Genomic DNA, 12451 nt, shown 5'->3' on the forward strand with positions numbered 1-12451 from the left:
TACAATTAGATTAGACATCGGGTTGCTTCGGTTTGAGTTATTTCACATTGGGTTTGGTTGGGTTAATCGAGTTGATTGGGTTGATCGGGTTTTTGAGCACTCCTAGTTAGGACATTACTGAAGTAAATCAAGGTAATGCTATATATATTCTTTTTATGTCAGAATTAAGTTAAATCATGCATTAAAAATATAAAAAGTAAGTCTTGATATTCATATCTGATAAAAAAAAATCAATAAGTGGAGTACATTTAATAATATAAAAAGATGCATTTAAATCATGATTGAAAAAAAACATACTAAAAAGGTGTAGTTGAGATTGTATGATTGTTCCAACTAATACAATTGGGTAATTGAAACATGCAAATCAAGCAAAAAAACAAGAAGGGCAATGCCAACAATGTCAGCCATTAATGCATGATAATCGTGGGTTTGATTGATGTTATAGTATCATTGGGTTTTTTTAACCATTTCTTTCACGTTTGATTTAAATGTCATTACATCCGTAATATTTAAAAGAAAAAAAAATCAAATTTAACCAGTTTATCATCGTAATTACGGACCCGGCTGTCGTAATTTATAAATCTGGCTGTCGCAATTGCATATTTGTGTTGAATTTGAATTGTTTTGGCTTTAATCCAGGTCCGCAATTGCGTAAGTTGTGACATTTGGGTTAACTCGGAAAAGAAATGGTTAGAAACTCAATTTGAATGAGGGAAATGGTCATTTAACTCAAAGACTTTTTTTTTAAATGTATGAACGTATGAGTTCGTTTTATATCTTTTTGTTTCTTTGTACTGTAAGTTTAAAGTGAATTTCAGATGGGGAAATTAGTAAAAATAGTTATTACTCTTGTATAAGTTGGTCTTCTAGTCATTCATCTCCCTGATTTATCCAAATATCATTGCATCTGCCAGTTTCACGTCCGCCACTTGCGTATCTAGCTAAAAGACAAAAAAATCAAATTGTAGACCTGACCGTCGCAATTGCGGACCTGAAAAAATCTGATAATTTTTTTTTTGTCTTTTAGCTGGGTCCGCACGTGGTGGACGTGAGACTTGCATACATAGTGATATTTGGATAAATTAGGGAGAAGAACGGTTATAAAGACCAATTTATATGAGAGAAATGACTATTTTGACCAATTTTCCTTTTAGATGCTAATACTTCAAAAAAGATATATTGTCGAATAGACTTGAGATTACATCATTATCGGGCTTTCATATGCATTAATTGTAGCATATGTCAAATGGGAAGTCAATTTCTAAAGAAATCTGTAAAGATTGATACAGAATATGTGAATTTAATAGAATCAAAGACTTCAGATATTAAATAACAATTAAAAAGATGTAATATTGCCTCGTGGACAAAGACAAATTCTAATAAACATGTCTCTTGACAACCTGTTTTGTTGGCATAATAGCTCATGAGCTACCGGTAGTCAAGAGGATTTGAAAGAGAGTTTTTAGTTTAGTTTTAAGGGGCTGTTTGGTAGTTGCTGAATGCTTTAATGATTAAGTGGTCAGAATGATTAAAATACTCTCATGATATAGTGCAAAATGAAATATAATTGTTTTGGTAATTACTTACAACGAAATTAGGGCGTTGAATTGTAAATGAAGATCTAGGATACAAAATCATTTAAAGGGTTTTAGAACCATTAAGAGCCAGACTTTTTTGCCAAGCAAGATTCACCTCTTAACGATTTAAAGACCGTCTCTTAATGGAACTATTAAGAGGTAAACAAACAATCGCTTAATTATAGTTGTAATTTTTAGTTTACATTCAAGTATATGTATTTCATCATTCTATCATACATCTGTAGTTATTACATTGTATTCATTATTTTCAGACATTTTTGATGATGTGTTTTTAATGCCCGTAAGGTTTTACATTTTCTTTACTTCTTCAATTTGAAGACAAATTATACATATTGTGGTCGTCAGAAAGAATCACAGGTAAGAAAACGAGATAACAATACAGTGTTGTCTTTCATTACCAGACTTATTCTGTTCATTTGAGTTTCATGTTGATAAAAATAACATCATATTGACGAGTTGATCGGTAGTCAAAGTGTTTGTATGTTGTAAAAACTTAGCAATGGGTCAACTAATACAAAAACAGTTTGAAAAGATCTTTTAGAGTAGCAGATGAAATATTTACTTTTTTTTTTAATTAACATGGATATCCAACCCGCTATGCGAGCCTACTAATCTCAGAGCGACTACCTGCTTTGCAGATAGCCCGGAGTCACCGTATTTGAACCTCCGTGGCCACAAAGAAATTTTTTATTCCTCCTTGGATTTAAACCTATAACCTCCTGGTACTTTTGACATTTGGAGTCAAATCTCAAACTCATCAGGCACCACCCTTATGGTTGAAATATTTACTTTTTTGTATGGCTTAAAGAGATCAAACCGACACAGAGCCAAATGTGAGTAGGTATTCAGAGTCGATTCAACGACTGAAGTGAACGGTTGGATTCAAACGTGTCTCCCACAAGATTTAAACTTAAACCAGTTGTTTAATTGAGCAAAGTTTGTCTACCTTTTTACCCAGTTGAACTACGCGCCTGATGACAGTGTAACACATAACGTTATAAACAAATAATTTCATAAAAGATGGACCCCTACACTATTAAATATAGTCACAATTATCCTGATTTATCATAAATATTAACAAATGGACCACAAGATAGACTAGACCCCTCAAGATATTTGCATTGGCCATTAAATGTTGGAAAGGTTTATTGAGATAACTGAATTAGATTTTCTATTAAAGTTGAACCTTAAATATTACAAACAACGTCAACTCGTTTTAACTCGAATGGCAAACCAGTTTGGTAACGGATGTCTAAATATTTGATGCTTTTTGATGATCTAAAAGGGGGCAAACATGTATAAAATGTGTTTTATAACTCGTTTTAACTCGAATGACAAACATGTAGAAAGGTGTCACCCCTTTTTACACGGTCATTGCTACAAAACCATGTATAAAATGAGACTTTCATACACGGGCTGGAGCAAGAAACCGTGTATAAGAGTTAACATCCTTCAGAAACAGTTTTATAATAATAATAATAATAATAATAATAATAATAATAATAATAATAATAATAATAATAATAATAAAAGCAGATATGAAATTCTTCCCAAACTGCGCCTCTTCTTCCCTCGATCCCTTGTCGCTCCCTCACCGCCCCCTCCCTCCCTCGCCACTCCTCGGTCTCTCCATCACCGTTCCTCTCCCATAGTTGCATAGTGAATGAATCATATGTGATACGTAATATATCATATGTTAAACGAAGCTAATCACATATGTTTCAAAGCGTGAGTCCAATAAATAGAGAAAAAGAATGGTGAAATAGATAATGAATCTACTGTGGATGTCACATGTGATATTTGATAAAAATTATAGTTCTTTTTATCAAAAGTGTATCTAAGAAAATTATATAAACCTGATAAGAAAATTGAATTAATCAAAATTAAAAAAATAAATAAATATGAAAGATATAATGAGATTTTTAATAACTTATCCAATTCAAAATGGTAATTATTCTAATTTCTAAATTTATTTTTTATTTATGATATTTTTTAATTAATAAAAAATAGTATAATAATAAGCAGTGTAAATCACATTTTTGATCCTTATGGTTGCGATTCATTATCAACTTTCATTCATATTTTGAACTAATTACAGTTTTGATCATTGTCATTGTTACGTTGTTTTGGATTTGGTCTCTCTGGTTGCCATTTTATTTCGAATTTTGTCTATCTGATTAACGCCGTTAAACAAACCCAGTCCAAGTTAAGAATATTTGGATCTTTTTACTTATTTGGTTTATCATATTTCAATGTTGGAGATCTCATGTTCAAATCCAAGGAGAAATAAAAATCCCCTTGTGGCCACGGAGGTTCAAATGCGGTGATTCCGGGTTATCTGCAAAACAGATGATCGTCCTGCGATTAGTCGGCTCGTATAACGGGTTGAATATCCAAGTTAATAAAAAAAAAATCAATGTACACATGCTTAAAGCATGTGTACAACCTATTGATCCATCCTAACCAAAACCCACCTCTTTTTCGGCGAACCAATAGTCTGGTGAAACCTCTCCGATCATCATTTCTGACAAAACCAGAGTAACTATAATAATTAAATGTGTAATTAATTTAAAATGAGGACGAAAGTTAATAGTGTGTGAGACCCACATGGACCAAAAGTGTAATTTAGTCTAATGAATAATAATGTCATCTTATTATTACTAGAAAGATGTTTCGTATAATATAGCGAGATAATATCTCAATTTTAATGTTTCGTTTTATTATTTATCTCTGTTGATATAATACGGATTTAGTGGTTTTAAGAAAGCGATAATGTTTTTTATTTTTGAGGAAAATATAAATTTAAAGATATCAAAAAGATTTGAAAGAAAATATATATCATCGATATTAGTGTCAAATTTACTATTTAAAGTTCTAGTTTTTATTGTGTAATTTCTTTAATTCAATATTTTATTTATAATTTAATTTAAATTTAATACCGAAGTAATTTATTTATCGTTTAATAGTATACCTTTTATAAAGATAAATAATTAAGTATTTTGTTATAATTACTAATGATTGTTCTAATTATATTTTAGATTTTTTATATTAAAAAATGAGGTGTTTATCTTGTATTTGATCATGTTTATCTATAGTTAGTTACACAAATTCAAAAATGAAGTTTTAGTAAGTTATATTTACGCACAATTGACTTGTGATCTTCAATTTTAAATAATATGCATCAATCAACAATACTTTATATATAAAAATAGTTTTTAAAATTTTTTATCAAATATTTTAAAATATAATATAGATTATAACATTAAATATTTTTTTTAATATGTGAGTAAAGCTGAGTTTTTTAATATACATATTTTTGTATATTTTTAGTATTTCTTTTTCTTTCAATAATTGTATGAAACAATCATCAACCAAAATTATATAATAGATTTGGGATCATGTGAGACCAACCTGTTTTCGTGAGATCACTTTTTTACACTTGAAACTTCACAGCAAAATGTTGTAAAGGTGATTTTTTTTAACCTTCACATTATTTTTGCTGTGAATGTTCGACTTTTTCTAACATTCACAGTGTTTTTGCTATGAAGCTTATGTGTAAAAATGTGGTCTCACGAAAACAGGCTGGTCTCACGTGAACCCAACTCTTATATAATTTACAAATAAATGGATTTTATAAATAACTTTAAAAAAATATTATTAACATTTTATTTATTTTTATGAAAATCAACGTGGGTTTGGTTGAGACACTCATATGATATGATTTGATGAGTGTGGAATGATGATGCCCATTTGGTCATCGATTATAAATAGAAACACCTTCAACTAATTCTTTTCTATTTTTTTTCTCAATATAATTTTTAAATTATACTTCCTCAATTTTAAAATAAATGTTCCTGATAAAAAAAAACATATAGTTTTAATAGGATAAATTCTATGGAAAAATAATATATTTTAACTTGATTCTTATATTAAGTAATATATTTTTAAAACTTTTATTTTGATACTTAAGATATAATGTTTTAAATATTTAAGTACCCGAAGAACCATTTTGGTACCATTTGATACTTAATAAGGGCAATGTTTATATAGCATTGTTTTATATATGAAACATTTAAATTGTTTTATATGTGAAAAAGGATAGTCCTTGACGTTTTACATATGAAACAACATTGTATAAACACTGTACGGATTAAGGAAGTGTTAAAACGATGCCGTTAGAATGCAGCATGAACATCATTAGAGAAAATGAATGTAAATTTAGATCAAGCCATGGAATATTTACAATGGGGTTAACATTAACAGTCACACTCCTCTCCTCCTTCCTTCCTTCCTATTCATCCTCAACCATACAACAATAATGTACATAAATTTAACACCATGAATCAACCATTTCGTAGCTCCGATCGGCATCGCGATTTCACATTTCGAGCGTGCTCGCTCACGAGTTGCTGTCCAATACACCTTTCAGAAAATTCAGCCCTTCTGCCGAAATACTCCTCCTGACTCGAGTCTGGGGTATCTCAATCCGTGGCGGAGGATCTGGCGAAAAACAGATGACAATAACCGTTAGATTGTCACAAGTGTTCCTTTTCAGCGCTTCACGGACCAGCTCCCTTGAGCATCTTTCTGGATCGTTATGAATCATCAGTTCTTTTCTTGTTATTGTGACTGCACATTGGCTGCTCATTACGTCCCACAGACCATCACACCCGATGATCACAAACTCATCATCTTCGGTTAATACCACTTCTTGCAGCTCTGGCTCTGCGCTTAACGGGCAGGCAGACCCTTTTGGGCCTTTCATGTGCCAATCTCCAAGGGCTCGAGCCACTGATAATTGGCCATTTAGGTACCCATCGTAGATGGCTCCACCTAGTTGTTCTATTCTCAGTCTCTCAGATGCACAATTCGGTTTGTGGTCTTTCGATAGTTCAATTGCTCTACCTCTTTTTCCTAACACGGCCCGACAATCGCCAGCATTCGCAACCACCATCGTTCTGTTGGAAATAATATAAACTAATCATCAGTTCAACACAATAAGACTATTCTTACACAAAGGGTCAAGGAATTGGAAGAAGTTTGATTCATCGAACCCGAAAAGTCAAAAACTTCCATTCACTACCTGTATGGACTAAGCTATCTGTATGGATCAAGTACTAATATACAAGACTCCAATAACAATGCCATAGAAATAGCTATAAGGCCACCCTGGTGCACCAAGTGAGCATCAGGGACAAGACTGGACGAGCGAGAGTGAGGTAGGAGGGTCAAAAAATTGTGGATGGTTTTAGGGTTTTGATTTGACAAGGTTAGTTTAGTAATTTATCAATGTTGTCTCGTCCCCTGGTTTTTGTTCCACCTAGTTTATTGGGACAAAAAGAAGCATTTTTGTCCCACTTAGTACAATCATGTCCTTAAGGGGTTGTTACTTGTTAGGTTGATTTTCCATTAAGTACTATATGGATAAAGTTATCTCTATAGATGAATCTATCTGTATAGATTGGAAATATTTTTATTTGGGAGGGAATTTTCATAATGGAAGCCATGTGTTTTTTAATCGAGAGGGACAAGTTTAAAAAAACTTAGCTTTCTACATAAAGCTACTTCCTAAAAAGCTTATTGAATAAGTCACTACCAAACAATCATATATAGTTGACTAAATAAGTTGTGGGTCTCATTAAGCTATTAATAAACATGCCCTAAGGGGTTGTTTGGTTGGTTTTCCCTTAAGTCCAGTATGGATAAAGTTGTCTGTGTGGATTAATCAGTCCGTATAGATTGGGAAGATTTTTGTTTGGGAGGTTTTTTTCATAGATGGAATGAACATGTTTTTCAATTGGGGATGACACGTTTGGAAAAAACTTGACTTTCTGCAAAAAGTTCACCCTAGAAACTTAGTGAGTAAGCCACTTTCTATATCCTCAAGCCACTACCAAACAGTCATGTATAGCTGACCGAACAAGTTGCGAGTCCCATTAAGCTCATTAAGCTGCTAACAAACAGGCCCTAAGTCTAATGTCGCCAAACATAACACAAGTTTTTGTTCTGTTATGTCCAGCGTATCAAACGCGCCCTTACTGATAGAAGTCTTTGTACATTATATTCCTTGCATTTATAGCAACGGGACTGTCTCCATAGCTCGAACCTGTGACGGAAAGATCACAAAGGTGTAATCTTTACAGGTTGCTCAAAATCACAATTCCTAAATATTGATTTTGGGGTGATTCTAAAGGCTTAGAACACAAGCAGGGTTCACATACCTTCCAAATATTAGAGCAGTCAACGCAGTGGTTCCGGACGAGATGTCAAGAGAACTGTTTTCTGCAAATGCATGATCGGCTTTCACAAATGCATTATGAATCGCCTTCTCCAAGCAAACAGGGAACTGCGAGTCCTCAACAATGAACTTTAATATGTTCTTTCTAACGTAAGATGCAGCATCCGTGCCACCGTGTCCATCAAAAACCTGTCGACATAAATTAGAAATCTTCGGTTCAATACATCAACGGGAGCAATGTTCCTATTTGAGTAAACACGTATCTGAAACTAACAAAAGGGTCATCGGCCCAATGGTATCTGGCCTCCCACGTGGTCAAAGGTTCAAACCTCACCAAAGGTGGAGTGTGCACGAGTATTTGTGTGTGTGTATATATATATATAGGTTTTAAATACAAACCATAACCAATGCTTATATTAGGAAACAATAATTATGATTGATTCATTATGACCAAGATATTTATGGAAGATGATAAGGTTGATTCATTATGATCATGGCTTTAGAGTAGAAAACAATTGAGATATTTATGGAACCAAATATTTATTACACTAGATGGACGGTTAAGATTTGTTTGTAAGAATTACAAGGTTTGTATTTCACACTTCCTCTATAGAGGAGCAAGTTCCGTCAATAACCTCATTTTCATTAAGAATCGAGGAACTACCCATAGGGTGACACGTGGCATATTCATCAGAAATATGGACTTGTAACCTGTTATTCACCATGAATGTTGTAATATAATCTCATGAACGTTATATCATATTCATCATGAATGTCTGTCTAATTCATGATTTCATGATGAATATTCATCTTGAAGAGGGACACATGGCGGGTTATGGGCCGTTCCCCGCTTGTCAACAAAATACAGGTTCTCAACCAAACTCCCCCCTCCCCTCTCTCTATATATGTATATGCATATATACAACAAAAACATGTGTCTGTAACTGCACTTCGAAAATTTTAGATCAGCAACTAAATCAGCATGATGATGAGAAAGGAAGCAGTAAAAGAATTTGACATACCCCATAGAAAGCTCCGGGGGGAGGGAAACCTTCTGTTCCATCTAGATATTCAAGAAGGTTGTCTATACATATATGTTCGTCTTCCATATACTGCTTTGGTCCTTTCTCTGCACAGCTTCCCGATCGGATTATGGGCAAAAATTCAGATTTCCCATCTGACCCTGACTTGGCAGCAACAATCCCGACCCCAAACTCCTATCAAAGTCAGCCAGAGTATGTTGAGTAACACCCAAAAACATAAGCAAAAGTGGATCATTCATGGAAGCAAGGTGGGTTCTTTCACAAAACAATTTGAAAGGCAAAGTAAAACAAGAATAGGAAGTCATCTTAATTCATCAAATTAGCTCAAAAACAAGAAATTTGGACAAGATTTTCTAAAATGAATCCTATACAACAAATACCATAAATGGATGATTAATGAACTTCAAACAACAGAACATGCTATTCATTATGAATATGCTTTATTATACCGTATTCATAGGTTGTAGCAGCGTTGCTGTGCTCATACTCTGCCGAACAACTGATAGATGCCTTGGAGGTTTTCGAATAGCCATCTGTTTCAAGTGATCTGAATTCTGTGATATCTCATCTTCTCCAACAGACACATTAAAACCACCTTCTAACATTGCAAAAGCCGGTGAAAATTCAGTACCTGCAGCCATGTTCTTTCTTGGTGCATATACACCCCCAGTTTGAACCAATTATCTTCCAACTAAAACAGAAAAAGCCCTAGAAAAAAACTACAATATTTTGATATTGGGATCGCTACGAAAACTGTGATGATCCCCAAATAGTCTCAAATTAGATTCGCTAAAAAGCTATCACAAAGCAGAATCTCCCTCGAATTTCTCTTCTAATTCTACTGAAAGTTCCCACGAAACCCCTGATCGTATGGATTCGAAGATCCAAACACGATTACTTCCGATATAAACCTCAATCGCTACAACTATGGTTAAAATTTTCCACCAAATTTTGACAATTGACCCTAAAAGTTGAAAATAGAATATGAAGTTGTGTCGATAGAGCAACAATCGACAGCCAAATCTGCTAAAACCCAAGTAGTATATCCTAACAACGGATCATACCCATATGATGAATTTCAGAAATCCAGATCCTCTTTTTTGGTATAGTTGGACAACATAACAATAATTAACAGGCTTATAAAATATGGTAAAGAAAGAAGAAAGCAAATTGCTCACGGTTGAAGGCGAAGATTGTAATACTTTTGTATGCCCTTTTATCACAGTTGTCAGCGTATTTTAACCCTAAAGAAAACTTCTTGAAATGGAAATGACAGAGAACGATATATACATATACACACACACACACACACACACACACATATATATATATATAGAGAGAGAGAGAGATATGAGATTTTAGAGAGAGAAAGTGTAGGAAAGCAAATTAAAGGAGTACTTGTTTGTATGTTAAAGATAATACATTCAGGCCCCTATATTTTATATAAAATAAAATAAGACCCCTAAGCAAAGAATTATCACATTTTTAACCCATTAAATATCTCATATCCACCTGAATTCCATTTCAATAACAAGTTTTATACAATAATTTATGATATTCTTAATCATTTACGTACTGATTCAAGGTTCCAAGTACACATCATCCATACAACCTTCGTGAGTTTGAACTTCCATTGATTAGTTGACGGTTTTGAAATATAAATTCGATTTTGATCCTTCAACTAACGAACCAACGAGTCAAAAAAAATTTAACGAGTTTTCACGTAAGACAAATCACATTTTCATTAAAATTTTAATATTGGATTAAAATATTCACATTGCCCATATATATATATATATATACACACACACATACGTACACAGAACTCCAAATAAAAAGACGATATATACGTGCAATCTTATAACTGTATACAGAAATGGATGTCCGATACATTGATGTTACGTAATAATTCATCTCATAGATTCTTTTTTGCTTTTTATAGTGATGCGCTTAGAAATTTTAAGATGATGAATATTTTGCAAATAATAGTGATTAATTAAATATTAAACCAAAAAAATATCGAACAAATACTTAACCGGATTAAAATAAGCGGGTGTCTTTAGATAAAATTTAATTGTTTATGTTAATAAGATTAATGTTCGATTTTTAATATTAAAGAGAATTAATAGAAAATGAGATGAGAACAAAATAAATTGAGAAATTTTATGGGGCATACAACTAGGGGGGTTAATTGTGAACATAGTCTAAAAAGAGAGGGGTCTAGATGCAATAAAACTAACAGTGTGGTTGGCAACCGGCAACTTCAGGTCATCGGATTGGTCGAGGTCAGGCTGAACACGTGTCAGATAATAATTGGTAGTTGACCTGATCCATGATTGCCTTTTTTGTGTATCCAACTGCAAAAGCATCCCAACCGTTGGATTTTGGGGATCATCATATAACGGCGGATGGATGTCCGTCTCTTTAGGGGTAGGTTCATTAAACCATCGCTGTTAAATGACGGTAAGGGCGGTGCGTTCCTTGTATTCTCAAATGACACGCGGCGGATAATAAGTGGCCTTCTTGAGAGTTATTGCGGCTAAGATTTCCTTTTTTGAATAAACAATTATATTTCTATTTTGGTTGCTCTAGAAAATAAGAAAAAATATGTAATGAATATTATATAATTTTGTAAAGGCCCAACTTTTAAATCCACTTTATTTATATTAAATCCGGTAAAAAAAATTAAAATTATTAAAGTATTACCGGTTATAAAATGTCGTGATGATCGAAGCAGTAAAAGATAAAGCTTAAATCACAAAGGTAGTGCCTGATTGGTTTAAATTTGGGCTCTAAAGATCAAAAGTGTCTGAAAGTCATGGGTTCAAATCCAAGAAGGAATAAAAAAAATCTTCTTGTGGTCACGGAGGTTCAAATACGGTTTAAACCACAGTTACTGAACATATATAAGAATGAGTTATATAAAGATTGAGAATAGATTAAAAATATGTTTATATAAAGAGGGTACATGATAGTGTAATTGTCTAATGTACATATTAATAGAAACTTAACAATCATGTTAAATTGAAGAAGAAAAATATCATCGGGTTCATCGGGTTGGGTTGAGTTCAAATAATAGTAACTCAATATCAACCCAATACCTACAGTTTGAAAATTTTACAACTCGATTAGACATCGGGTTGTTTCGTGTTGAGTTATTTCACATTGGATTGACTTGGATTGGTCGGGTTTTTGAGCACCCCTAGATAAACTACCCCTAAACCTATCCATTTAAAAATATTAGAAGAGTACTCGTGCAATGCATCGAGACACATTTCTATTTCAATCCGATTGGTAAATGTGATATATGTAAGATTTAAGATGTACAAATAAGTTGTATCAAATGGTTATGAGTAGAGAAATAACATATTCAAGGTTAGAAGAATATTTTAATGTATCAAATTACCAACCTGACCAACCTGTACGGTTTGGGTTGGGTTGAGTTAAGATTTTCAAACTGCAAGCATTGGGTTGGGTTGTTCAACCCGACCTGAGAGCACCTCTAAGTTTACCAATGGGGTGCCACTTATCTAATCGCGTATGATCGATGTCTTTAATAGGCATGACAACGG

At 33.2% G+C, this 12451-nt stretch overlaps 1 protein-coding gene across 5 annotated transcripts; it reads right to left on the bottom strand.

Annotated features, from left to right (window-relative positions):
- Positions 1–5763: 5763 nt before the first annotated feature.
- LOC112509814 (probable protein phosphatase 2C 27) lies at positions 5764–10161 on the bottom strand. 5 transcript variants are annotated; one of them, XM_025114989.1, is made up of 5 exons: positions 10058–10161; positions 9329–9477; positions 8859–9053; positions 7820–8025; positions 5764–6556 (listed from the first exon to the last, which is right to left on the bottom strand). In XM_025114989.1, the coding sequence occupies exons 2-5, from the start codon at positions 9410–9412 to the stop codon at positions 5998–6000; spliced, it is 1044 nt and encodes a 347-aa protein (XP_024970757.1). In that variant the 5' UTR covers positions 9413–9477; positions 10058–10161; the 3' UTR covers positions 5764–5997. The 5 variants fall into 5 exon arrangements, with proteins under 5 accessions (XP_024970757.1, XP_024970756.1, XP_024970754.1 ...); XM_025114988.1 differs by having other exon boundaries at positions 9329–9510; XM_025114986.1 differs by having other exon boundaries at positions 9329–9412; positions 9511–10131.
- Between the last annotated feature and the right edge of the window lie 2290 nt (positions 10162–12451).

The sequence above is a fragment of the Cynara cardunculus genome (assembly GCF_001531365.2).
Source record: "Cynara cardunculus var. scolymus isolate 2C chromosome LG 3, CcrdV1, whole genome shotgun sequence".
NCBI lineage: Eukaryota > Viridiplantae > Streptophyta > Magnoliopsida > Asterales > Asteraceae > Cynara > Cynara cardunculus.